This window comes from Aquila chrysaetos, chromosome 16, assembly GCF_900496995.4.
Source record: "Aquila chrysaetos chrysaetos chromosome 16, bAquChr1.4, whole genome shotgun sequence".
NCBI classification, from domain to species: Eukaryota; Metazoa; Chordata; class Aves; order Accipitriformes; family Accipitridae; genus Aquila; species Aquila chrysaetos.
The window spans coordinates 3,758,434-3,781,699 of NC_044019.1; the positions used below are offsets into that span (position 1 = coordinate 3,758,434).

Here is a 23,266-nt window from a genome sequence, read left to right on the forward strand (position 1 = left end):
AAATTGCAGAATCCCTTATCTGGACAGGTAAGACTGATCTTTCCTTTCTAAAAGTGAATTCTGCTATGCCCTGTTTTCTTACGAGGGAAAGGTCTGGACTGTGGACAAATTACAGCCCTGGTAAAGAAGGCCAGTTTAGCATTTCTTTCTGCCTTTTTTCTGTACCTGAACTTTAGAAGAAAGCACTTAAACCACAGAAATTTCAGTATTTATGTCAAAAATCCTAACTGTCTTTAGGCTTTCCAAGTGCGGACAAAGCAAAATATTTGTGTCAGTGAAATTCAATAGTTCTGTGTGCTTTGTGTGGAAAACCAAGTACAACCAAAAAAAGGATGTTGGTTTATGCTTTCTTTAGATGTAGATGTACACAAGCATTCATTTATCATACAGGTCAGATGACCACTGTCTCAAATCATCTCATTGCTGGATTAAGCTATGATTTACTCCGAGAGACGAGGGACATAAACTGTCACTGTTCCCATCTGGCAACTGCCCGAGCGTGTCTGCCAGCTGAGGCTAACCGCAAAGTAAAACCGATTAACTTTGGCCGCCATCTAGGAGCGTACGTGGGTCTTTCGCAGCAGCAATCTGCCCAGCACAAAGCACCGTAGCACAGGTGCTGTGCTCCGAGAGTCAGTCCCGCATCCTCTTCTCCGGCTTTAGCCTTCAAGGTCACCCAAACGTCCTGCTGGGGCACCCCAAGGTGCTCCTCCGTCAGGTCTCAAACAGCGTTTCAAGGCTGTTAATTAAAAACATGGAAGAGACCTCTCTCCTGCCAGCAACTCAGCTGCCGACTGCTTCTCCAGAGGCAGTTCCTAGAGCAATTTGCAGCTTTTGGATCAATTCTCATCTCTCTGAGCTCGGTCATTCCCACAGAGAACCCTGGAAAGCTCTTCCTCCAGGCCAAGCAGACGGTGGAAGCCCATCGCCTCAAGGATCGATTCGTGTAAAACCACCGTTCTTTTCCCCAAAACGCTTCGTGCCTTTTGCCGTGGAGACCCCACCGGGGGTCGGAACACGCCTAAAACCCGCCACAAAACCCGCGGAGCAGAGGGGGAGGCGGGCGAGCGGGGACAGGGGGGGGTCCCACACAGCCCCCTCACACCCCGGCGGCTGAGGAGACGCCCCCCCCCCCCAAACGCCCGCCACCCCTCCGTGAGGGGCTGGGGCTGGCGCATGCGCAGAGTCGCCCCCCACCTCCATCCGGGTCACCGACCCCCCCCCCCCATCCCCAGCTCCCTGAGGCGATGCGGAGGCGAGGGGGCGCGCACGCAGGCGCGTTCCCGCCGCTCCCCTCCCGCACGGCGACCGGCGGCGAGTGCGCGCTCCCGCCGCCGCCGCCCCCCCCCCCCCCTCCTCCTCTCTGCGCGGCGCCCCTTCTCTGCCGCTGCTGAGGGGAGCCCCGCCGAGGAAGACGGGTGAGCGTCCCCCGCCTTCTCCCAGCGCCCCGCCGCCGGCCATCTGTTGCTCCTCCGTCCCCTCGGCCGTCCCTTCCCTGAGGTAGTCCCGTCCTGAGGTGAGGTGGCCCGGCCCGGCCCGGCCCGGCGACGGTTCGCTGAGCAGCGCCGAGCACCGCCCGCCGCTGCCGCCTCCCGGGCGGGTCGGTGAGGGCGCGGTGAGGCCTGGCCGAGCCCGACCGTCCCGCCGTGCCGCTGCCGCCTGCGGCGGGGAAGTTGTTTTCTCCTTTACCCGTTGCTCCTTAGGGCAGATAGAGAGGGTTTGGGTTGGTTGTGGTTTTGTTTTTTTTTTTTTTAAAAGGAATAATCCCAGGGAAGTCTTCTGCCTCCCCCCCTCGTGTTTATCACTTGCCGTATTAACTCTGAACTTGGGTGTTGATCCCCCAGCCCGGTGACTTGCCCAGGGCTGCTCCCCCGGGTAGACCAGTCCTCTGCGGGTTTGCAGGATTGAGCCCGAGTGTATCGATAAACTCCTCCGAGCAGATCTGACTGTTGATGTAGAAATTGCCATGGCGTTTTTAGTCCTTGTGAGTATTCAGGGCTTTCGCGAAGGATGTAATAATGTAAATGAGCTGCTTGTATTTCAGCAGTGCCTGAAGAGCGGGTCCAGACGATGCAAAGGTAAAAACACCAGTGCTGTCTGCACCGATGCTCTGATGAAGAACTAAAGCTCTCAATGGCAGAAGCTGCATTTCCACAGTTTGCTTAAATTTCGGAAGATCTTAAGCTTTGTATGAAGTTGAAGAGTTTGCTTTTGTTTCCGAGGTACCTGTCACCTGATATTTAAACGATAAGCAGGTATTAATTCTCAGAAGAACAAAGGACTTAGTAAAAGGTCTTATCCAAGTGGCTTTAGTTCTTGGGATCCCTTTGGTCCTGCTGTGTAAGGCCATTTAATCTAAAATCTAAGAGGGAGCGAGTGATCAAATAGCTTGCTAATGAGTATTGTTAGTTGTCTGCACAATTAATTTGCTTATAATTTTGAATTGTTTATTGCGGTAAGAATTAGCTGATTGTAGTAAATAACTAGCATTTGTATATTTTCATGTATATCAGACTGTCTTACAAATAGGTACTTCTTGACATTCAAGGGAGGTAAGTGAAGTCATTCCCTTTTTGCATAGGGAAAACTGAAGCAGAGCAGTTTGGCTGTTGCACTGATAACCACATCAGTGTACCTATCGAGCATGAAGTATTTCTTCTGATTTTGTTGTTTTCTGATAATTGCACAATAAAATAATTCTACCTAGTCTGTTAAAGTATCACTTCTCACAGTACTGTTTCCAATAGTACTTCTTAATTAACATTCATACATCAGTCTTTACTGTCTCATCCTTATTTCAGGGAAGCTCTTGCATATTTTTGTGTTGCTCGGTAGCCATGGTGTTTTGGTACTAATTTAGGTGAAGTCAGGAAAAACAAGTAATCTGTGAAGAAACTAAAATGAACCATGTAGGTTTATGATTAAAAAAAATTAGAATGGTGATGCATTCTTAATTTTTAAAAAACAGATTATAGTTGGAGTAGCTTTTATAGTTCAGTGCTCTCTACAGAAGCTTTTCAGATTTTATTTTTGTACTAGCAAGAAATGCCGTACTGTAAATTATACAGAACTGTTGATCTTGTTCCTGAAATGTTTCCTTAACTTTGACTAAGATTGCTTCTATTAAATCACTTCCCCTGCAGACTGTTTGCAGGAATTCAAGGGAATAACTGCATTGTCTTCTGCAGCTTAATAGTGTACAAGGTTCTACTCTTGTTCTCTAAAGGAACATGATGATTTCTGGTAATTCAATTTTTGTTACTAGTTGAGAAAGAAAATGTAATCTACTTCATGGCAATGGGGGTGTTTAAACTGCCCCAGCTCTCCAGTATTGCTTGCACACATCATTTGAGACCCGCTGCCTTTTTACAGAGCAGAAAATAGCTTCCAGTAAAACCTTTTGTTGCTGTATTTAAATGTTACAACATAAGGAATTCAAATATAATGAAACTTGAAACCAGTGAGGCTGTTTGCTGCGTGCAAAGCTGGATATAGTGTGCCTAGACAGGTTTGTGTGTTTTCTATCAGGATTCTTAAACTTCTTTACAAACCTGAAGAGCATCTCTTCTGTCCAATAATCCATGCCTATGCAGAATTTTCTGTGTTTGATAATTCCACAAATTGCTGTTGAGCAAAAAGCAGTATTTTCTTCATATCAAGGGTATTTACCCTGTGAAAGGTGTACAGGGAAGATCTTTTGTGGTAAACAGAAGACAGACCTACAGTGCAGGATCATCCGGGCTGTCATCTCAGCTCTTGTCTCTGAGCAATCCTGTCTTGGTAGTTTGTTTTAATCTGTGTGCATTTTGAAGGTGGGAATACACAAGTAGAGAATGGTAGTTGTTGATTGGCTGTTTCACGTAGAACTGGATGACATGAATGAGGACACAGAAGACTAAAGATGTAGGAGCTGCAAGTTTAATTTCCTTAACGTTAAGATGCTAGCTAGGCGGTTTTGCCTATGTCTGTTGACCGGTTTGTGCATGGTGAAAATCATAGTGACCTTGCAGCCTCACTTTATCTCTGTCGATTTCGTAGGTTACTTGAATCATTTATAAATTAAGTCGTAAAAGAAGCTACATCTTGTGGCTTTTTTGTTGGCTTTTTTTCCCTTTCTTTTTTTCTTCCTATCCTCTCTTACAGTGTGTGTGGTATTCTGTGATATCTGAGCTCCTGGCATTTGTTTGCAAACATTTCAGTTGTTTGTTATTGATCTGTCTCCAATTCCTGAGTTGATTTGGCAAAGACCGTTCCTTAATTGTATTGTTTACCTGGCTACCATTCTTGCCTTTCACTGCTCCGACTTTTGTATGTTGTCACATTTTCATTTACGAAATTGCCCTATTCTGTTATACCAAACAGACATGGAAATAGCATGGATGTCTTTTTTCAAAATACAGAATAACAGTTTCACAGTTTTAGAACCTTCTTACACTGGAACTTTGAACTTAATTTTAATTCTATTAATTACTTTAACCAAATTTGGCAAAAGAAGGAAAAACTGGGATTATTTTTTTTTCGCAATGCATTGATATGTCTTTAAGTTGGTGTTTTAGAAAGTGTCTTGTATTGCTCTTTTTAACACTATCAGTTTTATTTTATTTTCAAGCAGTTATTTGCATACTTGTCTCATTGATGCATAGAAGATTGTTTCTATTCAAGGAGCCTATACAAAGTCTCATTGTACAGAATATTAGCCAGAAATACAGAGTTCAGGCATCTTATTTGTATAAATAAAAACCCCGATCTGCCTTCATTTTGTCAATCTCTTTGCTCATTTCTTTCTGAAGTGGTGTTCCTCTGTGCTAACATACCAAATGGAGGAACATGTCTGTGGTCACTGTGGTGTTTGGTGTTAGTAATTCTACAGATTGCAGCTCCTTAAATGACATAGTAGATGATAACAACTTTAAAGGAGGAGTAATGGATTCAGTTGATAATCTATGGATTAAATTCTCTCTCATTTTAATTGTGATGTCTGATTCCACAGTACTAACAGAATGAAGAGAGGAATACTACCACAGGCTCAGTGTAAGTCACAGTAATTGTGCACTCCATTAATCTTATTTTCTTGATGCATTTGCCTCCCTCCAGTCTGCTGCTTTCACTCCATTTTGTAGCTTATGAGGCTCAGACAGCCTGAACTTTTTGAAGCTCTTCAGAGCGTGGCCAACTTAACAGATCAACACAAAACTTGGTTACCTTACTTCCTGTCTTATTCACAATTAAGTCTTTGAATTTACATGCCAGCATTTCCAAACTCTCCTCTTTCTGTGCCAGTTGTGCTCTCTTGCCTTGTTTGCAAGTCTCCTCATTCTTTGATTTTTTCAGAAAACCAGGGTTTTGGAGCAGTCGTGTGTGGGTTAGGTGTTTCCTATTGTGATCCGTACTCTTCTCTGACAGGGGTGCTTGGGGAGGTAGAACCAAAACTAAGATAACGCTAGCATGTTGCTCTCAATTCTGTCCGCGTGTAGCTTGGCTTGATTGTAGGTGTCTGTGTCCTGTTGCATGTTGAATTGATTAGCCCAGAACTCTCTTTGAGTCTGTGCTGCCAAGCCAGATGGTGGCTTTTGTTTTTACTGTGTTGGCATATTTTCCTTTTCTCTTTCCTTTTTGCATGAATCAGCAAGCACAAAAAAATGAGGTTTCCACCAGCTACATGTTTTCTTGCATTTACATCCATCTTTCTGTGATGCTGAGGAACATGTCCTGTGAAAATTTTGGAACTTGCTGTGCTGGGAAAATTTAGCCAGGTCTATGCATGACTTTGTAATGGTTTGACTAAAGGTGTGACCGTGAACTGCTGCAGTTAGGTGTGCATGTGCACACATTGCTTGAGACAGCTTTTATGTGTCCGCGCTGAGGTTACATTGATTTAACTCATTTAAGTTAGCATCACACCTTGTGTGTGTGTGTCTCTAAGCAGTTTGTAAATACTTTAAATAGGTACTAAATCTTTTTTTCTCATTTTCACATGCTATTTCTCCTTAAGTACAAAGTGTTGAGAGTGTTTGGGTGGTGTTAATTAGAAAACTTGTCTTAAACCTTTTCCCATCAGTGAGCGTGGATTTATGTGGATTTTTTAATGCATTTTTAAATGCATATTGATTTCAGGCATTTCTCAGTGACTGCTTCAAAAGAATAAACTAGTTAAGCAAATATTCAAATGAGATCATTGCCAATGAAGCATAATATATTTACTTACCTCTGTAGCGTTGTCACAAATTAACACCCCCTCCAAATCTAGATATAGTGCAGTTACATGTTTTCTGTCATTTACATTAGAATATATAGTAGTGTGATAACCTCCTTGTGATTTTTACAGCAATAGGTGGCAAAAGGTATGCTTCATTAAAATCTTTTTTATTGTGTAAAAACTAGTTTACCTAAAATCTCTTGCTTGTTAGCATTTTTTTTTTTCTTCTTCCTTGATGTGTTTACTCAAGGCTGTAGATACTCTCTTACCTATGGGAAAGGCATGCTCCAGTGCTTAGGGGAAGGAAATCTCCTTACATTAGGAGATCTTAGGTTTTGTTCCCATATCTGCCACTGGCTTGGAGAGTCTTTGGACAGATGATTTAATTTTGCTCTATACATGTGTTCCCATTGATGCAATAAAGATATTTCTTCAAATATCAGAAGACTACTCTGATTGCTTGGGAAGTGCTTTTAAGTTATTAAATAAGAAATTGCTATTAACTGAAAAGTGTGTCATGGAGAAAAGCTTCTAGAACAATATTGTAGTTCTTGATTTCTGTCAGAGTAAAGGGAGGAGAAATTTCATTTACTTGACTGAGTGACTTTATCTTCCTTTTCATAGCTAGAACAGCGGAGTCTTTATCTCATTTACAGAAATGGGATACAGTGCTTCTGTTTTGTGGATGAGAGAACAAGTTTCATGTTGATTTCTATTCTTTTTTTGTCAAATTGTTTGCCTTAAAGAACAGTCAAAGCAAGAAGATGTGGTATCTTCATATTCTCTTTTGGTTTTGTTTTTTGGAATGGCAGACCCCTATTAGAAACTGGAACATAAAGAAGAGTTGCTTGGGTGAACGATGCTCAGAGATACTATGAAGTCCTGGAGTGACAGCCAGTCAGACCTCTACAGCAGTGACCAAGAAGAGGAAGAACAGATGATTTTTGGAGAAAATGAAGATGATTTGGAAGAGATGATGGATTTAAGTGACTTGCCTACCTCACTCTTTGCTTGCAGTGTTCATGAAGCGGTGTTTGAGGTACAGGAAGAAAAGGTAAGGTGGAGAGAGGTATATTTGGGGCATAGTATTGTAAGTATAGATACAGCTATTGAACAGTTTTGTCTGAATTTTCAGTGTGTTACTGCATATTATAATTGGAGGGAAAAAAACAACCCAAAGTATTTACCTGGTGAGCTCAGATCAGAATGAGTACAGTTACCAAAGAGCAGATAATACTACACTTTTCGGGCATTTGACATTGTTAATAGGTACAGAGTGCTTCTCCCATGAAAAGCTCTTCCGATTTTTTTTCTTTTTATCCAATGTACCACATCCAAGGGCAGATTTAAATAAAATCTGAAAGCAGATTTAAATGTTTTATTTCAAGGCAAGGATTCTGTTAAAAGAGCATTATAAATTTGCAGGATGTATGTTCTGACTTGAACACCTTGAAAGTGGCTTATAAAGACCTTACAATAATCTAAACCTTCTCTGGCCTGCTAACATTTATATTCAGTCAAATCTGTACTTTCCCTTTGCTTCCAAGAGCATCAGGGAAAATTATGTACATTACATGAGTGGGGGAAGATAGGAGGGGCTTATATGAAAGTTTTGGTCTGCGACTTCTTCAGTTTCAGTTTACAAAAGTACTGATGAAGCCTACAGTTTTGCTGAAAGTTTTCAACATCTGAGGGAAAGGTGTGGTGTCAGATAGGAAATGCTGCTCTGTGCCTCAGAGTTGCTAAATTGTGTACTTATATTTAAGTCAATCTTTCAAATATTTGCTGTGAGCTGAATTCCTAAGCCAGTGCTCCCAACAAATGGACATAGTACATTCAAAATAAAAGGAACAGTGATCGGTTGAGAACATGCACATGGTGTCACATAAACAGTTTGTAAAAGCAGCTTACAGATCCCCTTTTGGGTAGGGAGGAGGATATTACATAATGAGAGCTGTTGTTCTTATAGTTTGTTGTAATTGTATTCCTATGGGTATGAAAGACAGATGCCAGAAAAGGCTGTTGAGTCTTTGATGGCTTATTTTCAGATGCAGTGCTTTATTTTTTCTTTCCCATGTTTTATAGAGAGAATGAGATAAAGTGCACTAGCCATTATTTACATGCCTGGTGTTAAATGCTTTTCTTCAAAGAGTGAGAGTTTTTGCTAGCCTATGTATGTCAGCAGAAGGCTTAATTTCTAGCCTTGTATATTAATGCTGTTTTTACTGGAAGACAAAATGGGCAATGCATAAGAGTATGTAAATCATATGTCATCTAATTAAAAAAAAAAAAGCAAGATGACATCTCCTTTTCTAGATAAATTTTTAACTCACCGATGACTAATTTAAATTGTTACTGCTTCTACTAGATCAGCTTCTAGTTCAAAAGACTTGTAAGTGGGCAGCAGTCCATTTGTTTCGGTGGTTACTGCCCTTGGAAGAAGGTAGTAAAGCATCAGTTAATCAATGGAACATTAAATAATGCACTGGACTAATTTAACTCTCATGCTACAGAAATAGCAGTGCCCCATAATTCATTGTGTGTCCAGTATAGAAAGTGTGCACTGGAAATGTTGCCTTGCTAAATTGTTTTGCACGTGTCTACATGTGATCTGTCATTTTAATGCACATTTGCTTTTTTCCATGAAAGTATTCCCATAGTATGTCTGTGCATACAAGGTGTATCAAGGGAGGTGTGCTAGCTTTTTCTCTAATGATGCTGGGATAATTAGGTGCCACATTAAACCGCTTGTAAATTTAACCACAAATTTAAAATTTTTCATTTCAAATGTAGTTTTTAAGGTGTACTGATTGTACTATCAGCAAGCTAATCTAAGCTGATTGTCATAGCCAAGATATTAGTTTAGAATAGGTCAGAATTATACATTATATCTATAAATCGAACGCTTACTATGCAGACTTCTTCCTAGTGCTTGAAAGAATAGAGGTGCTTTGATATATTATATGGCTTTTATCTGTTTTATGAAATTCAGCTTAGTCAGCCCCTGGACACATGTTTCAATGGCTTGATTTACTTCTACCTACATCTTCTTTTAAAGGCTGAATGCACAGCAAACAGTTCATGAAACAGTGCACAAACAGAAAGCAATTTGAAAATTTGTGGTGATTTTAGGGTTTATTTTTTTAGAGGGTGGGGTGGTTTTTTTGGCACTTAGAGTTTTGCTACCCAATGTTCTTTTAGTTCATTTGGTAATGCTGGGAAAGCTAGCAGCACTTTCGAGCAGACTATCAAAATCAGTCTTCCTCTTCCCTGATTTTGTAGTAGTCACATCTGTAAAAAAATAGATTGCCTGGTTCTGTATGTATGCATAAATATTTTATGCTCCGCATTTTCATCTGTGAAACTTCACATAAGTAAGTGATGATTAATATTCTGGTGAGGAGAAAAGGCTAAAAAGACACTATCGATTTGAAATCTATATATTTAATTCTTATGAAGCATTTTGCTCAGGTTCTGGTTTTGCCCTAGTTCTTTCATCCATTTGTTTGACATTTTCTAGCTATATTTCTGTTTTTACTGTTGATTTGTTAAAACAACATTTAAACATTAACAGGTCATGTTCAATTGACTGTTAAGTTGTTGAATTTAGTGCCATCAGTTTCCACTTTTGTTTAAGTGTTGTGGGTTAAATACAAGGTATGTTTACAGAAAAACTGTAAGATGTCTAAGTTGGCATACATTTTAATAATTTTTTCTTTTACATAGCATCTAAAAGTGTTTTTTCAAGTTTAGTTCAAACAGCAGAAGTTGAAAAATTCAGAGTAAAAGTATTTATTGTTTCTTTCTCAAATACTCACCTTTTTGAGGGTAACATTATGATTGGAACACTGTCTTCATCATTTTCAGTTGCAGCTTTGATCCACTAGATTGCAGTTTTGTGTTTGTCAAGTACAAAATTTGGCCAGTGTGCAGAAGGAACAGGTTTTCTGATTTAATAAAGACCTTGACGTTGTACAGATTGGAGAGAATTGTGCAGTAAAATCATATTTTTGTTAAAACTAACACGGGTATCATCTGAAGAATTTCTGCAGTCCTATTTAAAATGAAAGCACCTCATCCTGTAATTATTTTTAGAGGAATGAAGGCATCAACAAGATTTTTGTAAAGAGATTGGTGTCTATTGGAATCAAGCAATTTAACTATTGTCATTGGGAAGAGTTCTTAATGAAAAAATGTTACTTTTTCTCTTATTTGCTTATGTAGATCTCTCTGAATAACTGAGTATTATCAGAACATAATAAATAAATTGAAAAGAGATTGCTTGCACACTTCTCATCTGTTGGTTTTAATCTGACTTTTTACAGTGAATGAAAATTTTTTTTCCTAGTGTATTTAAGCTAGGGAAAAAAAAGAAATATCTGCAAATTAGGTCTCTTGTAGAACACAGAACTAGTAAATTAAAACAGATTGAGTTTCACAACAATGCAGTTATTATTTATTAAAGAACTTGATGATAAGATTCCATAATCAATAAACCGTGATTTTTTTCAATTTTTTATTTTTGTGAACAAGTGTTGTTTAGTAATAATAGATTTTTGTCTCTTCCAAAGTAGTCTTATTAATTCATCCTGAGGATTTTGACATTTTCCTTAAGCACTCAGTACTTTAGTTTATCTAATATAAAAATTAACTGATTTGCATAGTACTACTGGAGACGCTTGGGTGAAAGTCATGTGCAAGTACCAGTATTTTTGTTGACATCGGCACCTTTGAGTAACTGTCGCTAGGTGGCAGTTTGTGTATTAAGAGTTTGAGTGGCTCGTTCACATCAATGCGCTCTTGGAATTCCGATGTAAATAGTGAGACAAAGCAGTGCTACACTGAATGCAGATTTGCAAGTGGGGGCAACTGACGGAAGTATGGAGTGTGCAGGTTTAGGAGATTAAGGAAATTAATGGGATTTGGGAAAGGGAAGTGAAAGGAAGATGTGTTTTCATTGAGTGAAAACGTTCATTTTGTGTTTGGAGAATCTTTGTACTTCATCTGCAGGAAAGATTCGAAGCACTTTTCACAGTCTACGATAATCAAGTTACATTCCAGTTGTTTAAAAGCTTTAGAAGAGTAAGGATAAACTTCAGTAATCCAGAGGCAGCAGCAAGAGCACGGATAGAACTGCATGAAACTGACTTCAACGGCAAAAAGCTGAAGCTGTACTTTGCACAGGTATTATGGAACACTAAGATGTTGTACGTGTGTCCCTGTTTCTTCTTTATTCCACATTTGCCCATGAGTTTCATTTGTGATAAATATCTGAAGTTAACCTTCAACCTCATTCCTCTACGCTGAGATGTATTACTTTCACTCATTGAGAAATTCATGCTTTAGGGGACAGTTTTGCTTTTCAGCTTGAGCTTACAGCATTGTAACTGGTACGGAACAGTTGCTGAGTGGTGACACAAACCACCTTCCCCCATACATAAACAGAAATGTGCTGAAAGAAAATATGTGGATCCAAAGGTCTCTTTATAATAGGTGCTTTACAGACATATTCTTCTTGTTGGATTAGCAGCTTGTATGTGTCATATACAGCTACATTGTCAACACTTACATAGGCCAATTTCTTAACCGCAGCGTTTCTCTGAGGTGTTGTACCAAGAGCACTGACAAAAGCTGTACTACTTTTATTTTTAAAGCTAGGCTAAATTAAGCATTGCTAACACACAGCATGGACATGCATTATTGGGGAAGGAGACTAAATAAAAAGAGAATTAATATTTGTCATCTTATTCTGTATCTCCTGGCTTTTGTCTGCAGGTGCAGGTATCCAGTGAAATAGGTGACAAGTCCTACCTCCTTCCTCCACAACCTGTTAAACAGTTCCTGATATCACCACCTGCATCTCCACCAGTTGGATGGAAACAGAGTGAAGATGCAACTCCCCTGATAAACTATGACTTGCTTTGTGCTGTCTCCAAGTTGGGACCAGGTAGGAATATTTACCTGCTTTTGTTGTGTTACTTAACTTCAAAAATAGTTAACGAGGGAATTTATCTACTTACCTTTCTTTCTGTGTGAAGAAACAGAGTCTCTCTTATGTGATGTTTCTTACTTGAATAAAATGATCCATCACTTTTTTTTTACTTAATCCGTTAATTGAAAGTATAGCACAGAACTGGACTGTGTGGTACTAGCTCCCTCACATCCATTTATTGAATTTTGTTATAGTGTCAATATTAAGTAACAAACAAGAGGAATGAGAAGTTCAGTCTCTGGCAGATGGACAGCTCCAGTTATTAAGGATGCTAATATGTACTTTTTGTGTTTAATCGTCAAACTTCTTTATGAGCCTTCCTAGGAAACATGCTGTTTGCTTTCTGTGAAAAGCAGGGAATCAGGAGGCTTAATGTTTTCAAATGCTTTTGTAGCTTTTCATTTACAAGTGTCATGTAAATGTACAGCATAAATGGTGCCACTTAAAAATTTGTATGCTGCTGTTAAAGGATTTTCAGTCATGGGTTTCTCTAGGTTTGCTTTATTAACAATGCAGAGTTGGGCCACCACCGCAGTGAATGGCAAACTTCCAAAAATTTCTCAGTCTTATATACCTTTTACCACCCATTATCCCAGTCCAAAGTCTTTGTAATTTTCCAGTTGATCTCAGTTCCTATGTCGTTATCATTCATCAATTTATCTCATCAATTCTTGTGTCCCGGTTCTTCTGAAGTTAGTGGTCGTAGGCAGAAGGTCTTGGGTCACCACAATCACTTATCTTCTTACACATCAAAGATCACCTTTGAATTCCTGAAAATCACTGAGGGTATTCAATTAATTTATTTTGTTGTAAAGTTAATAACTTACTCCCATGTCTTAGGTCTAAGATGTATGATTACATTCTTCTTCTGTTGATTCAGCTTGACTGGGTTTTTAGCCAGCCATGGTGGGGGCTACACATAGGACAAATAAGCAGCTTACACATATTGTTTTTTAAGCACCTGCATTCTATTCATCACATCTAAAGCAATTTCTAATCATTAGGTATATGTCTGATATGAATAGTCTTAGAAACAATGAGGCTTAAGGCCTAGTTCCCTTTACAATTCCCTCCTTTTGTTTTTCATCGCACTCCTGTGATCCTATTGATAACTCCACATTTCTCTTTCTATCTTCTGTATTATCCTAGAGTTACAACTTACACAGCATTGGAACAAAACAATCACACATACTACTGTGATTATAACAAAAAAGACTATTTGGAAACCAAGATGTTAACCAAGAGAATGTGTCAGAAAATCCCCAGGATGTGTCACCTCTTTGAATTTGTTGCATTGTGGCACTAACCTCCCAAATTTTCTGGACGTCTGTTATTAATTCTCCTGATCGATCAGTATACATACAGCAACTGGTATTTAGGACAGTACAAACTCCACTTTGTGAAGCCAGAATCATGTCTAAAGCCATTCAGTTTTGGATAGTCATTTTTGAAAGTTCAGTTACCTCTTTCTGGAGAGTGAAAAGTCCGTGAGCAGTTGAATTTGCTAGTTTTTCCATTTCTCCAGGACATTTAAGACTGCTTTTTCCAATTCACTTACTCCTAAAGCTGGAATTAACCACCTAACAAATGAATGGAATCCTGTTGGTCTTTCAATCAAAGGATTTAGAGTTCCTCGGGTTTGAATTAGAAAGGTTCTATGCCATGTTGCACTTGAGACAGCTTTTGGGTGAATTTCCAAATCTGTAGACATTACTCCTAGGGTACAAATACCTCCCCAGTCTGGAGGCAAAGCTTTATAAGCTTTGCTCCCACTTAACCAAAAAATGCCTAAGTCCTCAGGTGCTCGCCAGCTTGAACGCAATCCTGAGTTGATAGAAGTTGTGTTTTGACATTGAGTCCAATTTCCTACAAATGAATGATTTTTGCATAAATGTTGATTATCAACACTTGGGGGATAACATCTTTGTACACAGTGGACTTGTGAATAATCTCCTGAATTTGATAGTCTAATTTCCCAAATTTGTTCTTCATAAGATTTGGAAAAAGTAGTATTAAACCAGTATTTTTTCTAATTTGCACTTTTAGGAATCGGTATTCCTACTAAGTGAAATCCTTGATTCACTGTCTTTGGTAGAGCAACACAAATCTAACATTCACTTAGATTTAGATTATTAGTAAAAGATTTCATCAATGACACATGCATATTGTTGGTCCAGGCATTTTCTACTTGGTGAAAATCCCTAGGTTTCCATACAAATTGTTTTAACACATTCAGAGATGACATGTTATAATATGAATGAGGATAATCCATGTGACGGTGCCAAAAATTCCACTCAAGATTAGGTCTCCATTTGATTATTACAATCCTAAATTTGAAAGTAAAACAGTTGCTTGATAGATAGAATCGATGACAGCACCAGTCTCCCTTACCATAAAGTCTCCACATTTGATGGGCAAAGCACCATATTCCAATTCCCCATGTTGGTTCTTGAAGGTGAATATGATATACAGGATAAGTTCTCAGAATGCCATATCCCCACCACTGTTTAGAAAAGCCATGACTGTTGGACCAAGTATCCCACGGATCATCAAATCTACTTCTAACGTTGGCACAGAATTCGAGAGAATTAAGAAGCAGATAAATAGGGTCTCTCTGTCTCGTCTTCGGATAACTAGCCAAAAAAAATGACCTGTCCAGGCTTTGCACGTAGGTGTGTAATTTGGCCCGAAAGTTGAGAAGAACAATCACTATATGTATTAACAGTTCTATTGGTACGGGCATCTCGATAGCGCAATGCAAATTTTGTCCACAAGGTGTCACTCCAGGGTAAAATACAAACAAGTACAAAAAGGAATAATACTTCACAATTGTCTGTTATTCTTCAGATTCTTTGCGGGCGTGTGAATGATGGATCCAAGTTTCTTTCCCAGATACCTTGATGGCATAAAAAGAAGTTAGTAGAACAGTATAAGGTCCTTCCCATTTTGGTTCAGATCTGTTTTTTCTTTTGAAATTCTTTATATAAACTTTGTCCCCTGGCTGTATATCATGAACTTGGATTTCAGGGCTTATTCCCTGATACCAATAGGCATAGTTACGCATTTGGAAAAAAGAATTTTGGAGACACAAAAGGTATTGTGTTACCTGTTCATGTCCATCCAAGAGGCTAGTCTTTGCTGGCACATATGTACCTGGAACAGCAAGTATTCTCCCAAAAAGGATCTCAGCCGGAGAAACTCCAATTGGTTGCCTTGGAGTATTCCTAATATCCCACAAAACCAAATTTAAGGCCTCAGGCCATTTCAAACCAGTCTGTTTACAAACCTTTACTAACTTCTCCTTCAATGTCATATTCATTCATTCTACTTGACCAGATGATTTGGGATGCTCTGGAGTATGAAATTTATTAAAAATCCCTAAAGAATTATAAATCTATATCAGGATAGCAGCTGTGAATTGACTCCCTCAATCTGAATCAATTACTTCAGGAACCCCATACCTTGGAATGATTTCTTTCAGTAAGGCTTTTACTACTGCCTTAGAATCATTTTTCCTAGTCAGGAAAGCTTCCACCCATCCTGATAGTTGATCAACAATCACTAACATGTAAGAGTACCCCATTGTTTTTGGCATGTCTGCATAATCAATTTGGAGTTTTTTGAAAAGGAAAGGTGGCTGGAGGTCTTTTCCCACCGGGAGGTTTAATTCACACCGAAGCATATTGTCTGCAAAGCTTACATCCTTCACAAATTCTTTTTGCTGCTGCATAAATTCCCGGGGCTGCCCAGAGTCTCTGGATTCGGAGCGCTAGGCTCTACAGTCCCCCATGGGTCCTCTCATGGTGCCACCGTGTTATCGATAATAAATACCTTTTTGGAAGGAGAGGTTTGTTATTCAGAATCCACTGCCCTTCTCGCCGGTGGGCTCCCAGCTGAGTCTGTTGTTGTCTTTCTTCTTCAGAGAGATCTTCATACAGCTTATTCACGTCTGGGAGCTCAAATGTTATTTCATGTTGTAACAGAGACATAACGGACACGACCTGTCGTGCTGCTCCTCTACCGGCTTGGTCAGCTACAGAATTTCCCTTTGCGATCATGTCTTGTCTTTGTGTATGTGCCTTTATTATAGCTCACAGATATTTCAGAGGGCAATTGGATTGCCTCTAAGAGGTCTTTGATCTGTTGTCCATGGGCAGCAGTTTTTCCCGCTGAAGTCAGAAAAACCCTTTCTTTCCATAAAGTCCCCGTAGCATGACATACACCAAAGGCATATTTAGAGTCTGTATAAATGTTAAATCTTACTCCAATCACATATTTAGCAGCTTCAGTTAGAGTAACTATTTCTGCTCCTTGTGCACCTAAAGGTGCAGGCAAAGATCTGGCCAACAGTACCTGTGTTTCTGTGGTGACTGCGAAACCGGTATATCTTTGACCTTCTTCATAGTAAGATGAGCCATCCGTGAAGAGGTTTAAATCAGTGTTACCTAAAGGTTGATCTCTCAGGTCATCTTGCAGCCTGCTGGTTTCACTTACGAGATAAACACAATTGTGGTTATCTTTTTCTCCGTCAGAGGGTAAAGGCATTAAAGTCGCAGGGTTTAAAGTATTGCACCTTTCCAGTTTCAAATTATCAGCCAATAAAAGAATTATTTCACATCTGTGTGCCCATTGTGGAGACAAAGCTTTCTCCACATATTGCTTTAACAAAATTTCTACCTCATGGGGTACACAAACAGTTAGTGGATGACCTAAAACAATTGTTCTGGTTTTCCCAACCATTTCAGCTGCAGCTGCTATTGCTCTGATACAAAAAGGAGTTCCTTTAGTCACTGGATCCAAGGTAGAAGAAAAATAAGCAACAGGTCTCTCATGCGGTCCTAAAGTTTGTACTAATGCTCCCTTTGCAACCCCTTTTGCTTCATCACAATATAATTTAAAAGGTTTTGAATAATCAGGAAGCCCTAACGCTGGGGCAGATAAGAGTGCAGCCTTTAAAGTATGAAAGGCTTTCTCCCTCTCAGTATCTCAAGCGATTGGTTCCATTTCCTCATTTCAAGTTGCTTCATGCAGAGGTTTAGCTATTTCACTGAATCCCGGGATCCAAGGACGGCAAAATCTTACCTGTCCTAAAAATCCTCTCAACTGCTTTTTTTGTCACTGGTCTAGGTATTTCTTGAATTGCTTGATCTCATTCAGGGTCTACATCTCACCTTCTGGGCTTTAATATAAATCCCAAATATTTTACTTGCTGTTTGCAAAACTGCAATTTAGATGGAGATGCACGGTGTCCCTTTTTAACAAGTTGGATACTGAGTATCTGTGTATCTCCAATACAATCATTCTCAGTTTTACTTGCCAATAATAAATCATTAACATATTGCACCAAGATCGATTTATTTGGAAAAAACTATATCTTGTAAATCATTCTTCAAAATCTGAGAAAAAATTGTTGGTGAGCTGGTAAAATCTTGTGGCAGCCTGGTCCAAGTAAGTTGTTTCCCTTGCCAAGTAAAGGCAAAAATTGGCTGGCTTTCTTCAGCAATTGGAATACTAAAGAAAGCTCCGGTAAGGCTAAGCACTGTAAAATACTGCACCCAGACTGGAATCTGGGTTAAAATCAAACTAGGATCTGGCACCACAGGGTGTGGAGCAATTACCTGCTCATTCACTGCTTGTAAATCTTGAACAAGCCTACATTCAGGATCTCCATCCTTATCTGTCCTACGTCTACTCACTGGCAAAATTGGGGTATTATAGGGACTACGGCATTCTTTCAAAATCCCCTTTTCTAAAAAATGCACAATTTGTTTTCAAATGGTACAAATGGCTTCATTTATAATTGGATATTGCCGAATTGAGGGAGGAGTCCCTTCTTTTGTTTTTATCACAACTGATTCAGCAGATTTTAATAATCCTGATGTACTCCAAAGTTCTCTGGGAACTCCAGCTAATTCGGGTGGTATTTGTAAATCACTATGGTTTTGTTCTTTAAGTTGGATTACTTCAGAACCCGTTACAATTAATCGGATCCCTGTAGGCACCAAAGAGATAAATGTGCCAAATTCCTGCAAGAGGTCTCATCCCAGAAGGGAAACAGGAGAGTCTGGAGTAATTACAAATCTTCCCCAGACTGATTTTTCATTCAAAACTACTGGTAGAGGAGTAGACAAATATTTTATCTCTTCCCCCCACCACCCCCCGTATTATCACAACTTCATTTGACATCTGGGGGATTTCAAAATTTAACAAAGACAATGTCGCTCCCGTATCTACTAGGAAAGTAACAAGAATACAGTTTACCTTTGCAGAAATCTGACTGCGCTCATCTACCTTGATTCCGACAGGTTCCATTGCTCTTTTAGTTTCCAGAGAAGAGGAGTACCATTCTTTACTGCGAATGAGGTCGTGGGGGTCGGGCAGGTGGAAGTCTGCCTCGGGTTGCAACAGGTCTCAGTGGACACTGTCTTTGCCTATGTCCTAAATTTCTACAATAAAAACACTCTAAAGAGTTAGCATGTTGGGAAACAGGGGGAACTCTGTTTTGCCCCCCTCTTCCCCTAAATCTCCCCCGAGAAAATCCCTGACCTCTTATTCGTGGGTTAAAATTCTGAGTAATTGCTGCAGCTAACAGCCTAATTTCTCTCTCCTTCTCTTTCCGCTCTTGCTTTCTTTTGATTTTTAATTTCTCTTTTTCCTGTTTTTGTCTTTCTTCAGCTCTTCCGTCAAAAACAAAGGCAGCAATACTTAGAATTTTAGCTAATGTCTCACCCTGCCAACATGGCATATGTTTCTTAAAATATTTACTTATGTCTGGAGCAGATTGATGTACAAAAACACTGATAGCTAAAGGTTCCTGGAAATTGTCACGGGTCATGCCCCCATATTTCAATAAAGTTGCCTTCAATCGTCCCCAGTAATCACTCGGATGTTCATCAGGTCTCTGCCTACATTCTAAAACCTTTGTCCAATTAGTTACTCTCTCACCAGCTTGGCGAACTGCTTCTATTAATTGTTGAACGGCAGCTCGGTGAGCACTAGTTCCTTCTGTGGTTGCGAGATTCCGTTCTGGATCTTGTTGAGGCCATGGGTTTAACCCCTGACCTTTCTGAGCAATTTCTCTATCCTTTTGAAAAATCTTTTCTCTTTCCTCTGCCTGAAATAATTCTCGCAGCAGAGTCCTCATATCATTCCAACTAGGGGTATAATCAGTGACAATTCCCGATAACAATTGAGCACATTTTTCAGCATCATCACGCAGCCGAGGCATCTTCGACTGCCAAGCTACTAAATCACCTTGTTTCCAAGGTTCATGCCTCATTACTGCAGTTACTGCAGGAACTTCAGCAGGTGTACCCGGTCCTGCTCTTGGGTTTGGGATGTAGTCCAAACGCTTTGGGTACATGTCAGCACCCTTTGAGAAAAGCTCAGTTTCCTCAGCCTCAGGGGCTGAGGGAAGTAAACTTTTCCTCGTTTTCAATAGGGGAGTTTTCCTCCTTTGTTGTGCCCAGTTACACCAAATATACCAATAATCAATATCTTGACTTCCAGAGTCTTCCAAAATCATTCTCAAAAACTTCTGCTTATGGGGTTTAAATGTTCCCGTAGGAGGCCATTCATCCATTGGCCCTCCTCCTCTATTTCTTGTCAGGAATGGCCATTCCTCTTGGCACAATATTATCAATTTCCTTTTTTCCAATGCCTGTGCCAAGGGTATCTTTTTCAAATTTTCTAAAACCTCAGCAAGGGGCGTCCCCCTTTCAACGCTGGGTGCTGACCCCATCTTTCTTAATATTTTTTTTGCAAGTTTGAACACAAGAGTTTCCCAGGATAATTTTATCTGGAATTACCCATGCCCAAGTCTCTTAGGTGAACTCACCTGATTATTTCTGCCGGCAATTGAGCGTTGGTAACGGGTTTGTCCAGAGAAATATCCAGTTGCTCTCTTTCTCTCTTGTGTCCTAGAGCCCCATCTGGGGTGCCAATTCTGTTAAAGGATTTTCAGTCATGGGTTTCTCTAGATTTGCTTTATTAACAATGCAGAGTTGGGCCACCACCGCAGTGAATGGCAAACTTCCAAAAATTTCTCAGTCTTATATACCTTTTACCACCCATTATCCCAGTCCAAAGTCTTTGTAATTTTCCAGTTGATCTCAGTTCCTATGTCGTTATCATTCATCAATTTATCTCATCAATTCTTGTGTCCCGGTTCTTCTGAAGTTAGTGGTCGTAGGCAGAAGGTCTTGGGTCACCACAATCACTTATCTTCTTACACATCAAAGATCACCTTTGAGTTTCTGAAAATCACTGAGGGTATTCAATTAATTTATTTTGTTGTAAAGTTAATAACTTACTCCCATGTCTTAGGTCTAAGATGTATGATTACATTCTTCTTCTGTTGATTCAGCTTGACTGGGTTTTTAGCCAGCCATGGTGGGGGCTACACATAGGACAAATAAGCAGCTTACACACATTGTTTTTTAAGCACCTGCATTCTATTCATCACATCTAAAGCAATCTCTAATCATTAGTTATATGTCTGATATGAATAGTCTTAGAAACAATGAGGCTTAAGGCCTAGTTCCCTTTACAGCTGCTTGTATTCTGATGTCTTCAGTGTTTCACGATAGTTTTTTACATCCCTCCGTCCCTTCCTTTAAATATGAATTAAAAGATTGATTTTATTCAAAGTACAGTGTAACAGATACAGGGACTATTTTAAAACATTTAACAGGTCTAGTGAAGTGTGGAAGTTGAGCAAATTAAAGATGAGATGGGAATAAATGAATATTTGGTTGTGTTACTGCATATAGTAAGGAGTTTTTGAGATAAAGTGACTTAATGCTTTTCCTTGGGGGTGTTCTTAGCATGATTTTTGTTTGCTGCTCTTCAGGGGAAAAGTACGAGCTTCATGCAGGAACAGAATCAACTCCTAGTGTAGTCGTCCATGTCTGTGAAAGTGAGACAGAAGAGGAAGATGAAATAAAAAATCCCAAACAGAAGATCATGCAGACAAGGCGTCCAGAACCACCTGCAACAATCCTCAATGAATCTAAAGCATTTGATTGTACACTGGAGGTAGGGGGTACTATGCACTGTTAAATTGTGTGGTGCTCAAGATAGTATCAAGAATCAGACACTTAATTGAGTACATGTGTTGATGTCTGTACTGCTGCTATATGTTATGTATAGCGACAACAGATTTTACTTGTAGTTGTCTCTCATGTTCAAGATTTTGGATGCCAATGCTCTGAAAAGCACTTTAATTTTAGGGACTAGTCCCCCAAGTGTAGCAAATCCACCTGACTTGAAATAGTGAAAAATAGGAAGTCTGGTTGTGGTGTTTTTGGTTGGTTTTTGGTTTGTTTTTGGTTTGTTTTTTTTTTAAGATGTTGCCCTTTTCTTTATGTTGTACAGTGTGATGTACCAAGTGCTGAAATAATATCTTACTGTCATGATTGGATTCAAGAAAGTTCATTGTATAGCAATTAAAAGCTGATCTGTACTGGTACAACAGCTTCCAGTTAATATAGTGTTAAATGCAAGTGAAACGTACTCTTTTTATGCTAAAATTCCTTCCCAGCTAGTAATCTCCTGGGGTGAAGATTAATCTTTGCTTTTCTCAGAAATGCCAAGTATGTGTTTTTAATTTGACATGAGGCACAAATACACGTATGGAACTAAATTCAAGTAGTTTTGCTAACTACACAGAGAAGAATACAGGAGGAAGAACCACAGACCACGGAGAAGACAGACTCCAAGTCTGTCACCAACGCTGCTGCTGCTACTATCTGTGATGGTACACTGACAGGTACAATGGTTTGCACTGATGTCTAATTAGGAGTGAATTACAATCTGTAGAGTGAAATACAGATTCAGCTATTGAATGTGCTGTCTCTGATCCTCTTTGAAAATGTGGTAACATTTGTTCCTCTGCAGTCCTAGAGATGGCCTCCATTTACAAATAAATTCAGTGACTGTTACGTTATGACTAAGTTATGTTAGGAGATAAAGCATCTAGGGTTAATTTTTAACTTGTACTCCTAAACTTCTCCAGTCTGTTTCATATTTTTTTAAGACAATCGGTTGCCTGGCTTAGCCAGTTTTTATGCAGTCTCAGCCCTTGTTTGCTGTTTTTCATTCAGACTTTTTCTGTGTGGCATCCTGTCTGTCTGATAGAGCATCTGCTACTTCTGAGGCCAGGATGCCTCTTTTAAAATACAGGTTTTTAATTTTGTGATCTTGTGTTAAGTGTGTTTTAGTAAGAGGAAAATAGGCCTCGGTGTAATGACACATGCTCCTATGCTTTTATGCTATTTTATAACCAACCTTTTTTAGTCTAGACAGATTCTTCTTTTTTCTATTTAAAAGAATAAAATTATTTGTGAACAAACCAGGCCACTGATGTTCATACATAGAAATCATTCAGAAATTGGCCTTTTTCAAATTCATTTTTGTGTGTTTCAGTTCTCCATGACGTGCTTATTGAATTTTCAAAAGTGTTTTCACTTGATTGACGGCAGAGAGAAAAAGTAATCGTCATGAATTTGCATGGTAGTTTTGAACTCCGTATTGTGCCAGCTTGTGATCCCTTCCTGCCACCAGCTTCAAGTTGCAAAATGGGATCCTGCAGGCAGGTCCTTGTTCCAGAGGCAGGAATAGTGTATATTAAAAAGGTAGAAAGATGGGTTTTGTTCATCTTGCCTCCACAGGCATGATATTTCTGTATCTCTTCAGGTATTAAAATCGCTCAAAGTCTTGACTTCTCTGTCTCACTGTTCCATGTTATTTAAAAAAAAAAAAAAACCAAAACAAAAAAAACAAAACAAAAAAAACCCCTTGTGTTGTCCATCAGGCTTGTGTATTTTTAAAATTCCAGAAGTCCATTTTGGATTTTCTGTGGTGTTTATATTTTGTTAATTGTTTAATTTCTACCCCATTGTAGAAGTTGCTGTGAGTAGGAATAAGTGGAAAACCTTCAGAAACAGTTTTATAAGGCAAATGAAGCAAGTAGTGTTGTCAATGTATCTTGTGTAAAATGTATAACAATTTGCATTCCAACATCTTCCATTGTGTAAAGACACTTAAAATAAAAACAATGCAGTGCCATTCACATGTGG

The 23,266-nt window shown here is 39.4% G+C and overlaps 1 protein-coding gene and 1 long non-coding RNA gene across 15 annotated transcripts; one reads left to right on the top strand and one right to left on the bottom strand.

Annotated features, from left to right (window-relative positions):
* Positions 1 to 1,251: 1,251 nt before the first annotated feature.
* On the top strand, positions 1,252 to 23,259 carry RCAN3 (RCAN family member 3). 14 transcript variants are annotated; one of them, XM_041128965.1, is made up of 7 exons: positions 1,252 to 1,516; positions 2,048 to 2,255; positions 4,991 to 5,031; positions 7,009 to 7,250; positions 11,207 to 11,380; positions 11,972 to 12,143; positions 21,040 to 23,259. In XM_041128965.1, the coding sequence occupies exons 4-7, from the start codon at positions 7,056 to 7,058 to the stop codon at positions 21,246 to 21,248; spliced, it is 750 nt and encodes a 249-aa protein (XP_040984899.1). In that variant the 5' UTR covers positions 1,252 to 1,516; positions 2,048 to 2,255; positions 4,991 to 5,031; positions 7,009 to 7,055; the 3' UTR covers positions 21,249 to 23,259. The 14 variants fall into 14 exon arrangements, with proteins under 14 accessions (XP_040984899.1, XP_029895821.1, XP_029895829.1 ...); XM_030039961.1 differs by having other exon boundaries at positions 1,252 to 1,418; positions 2,045 to 2,255; XM_030039969.1 differs by having other exon boundaries at positions 1,252 to 1,418; positions 2,045 to 2,078.
* LOC121233840 lies at positions 13,125 to 20,267 on the bottom strand. The gene is made up of 3 exons (XR_005934068.1): positions 20,255 to 20,267; positions 16,537 to 16,541; positions 13,125 to 13,258 (listed from the first exon to the last, which is right to left on the bottom strand). It is a non-coding gene; the product is annotated as an uncharacterized LOC121233840 (long non-coding RNA).
* Positions 23,260 to 23,266: the final 7 nt, after the last annotated feature.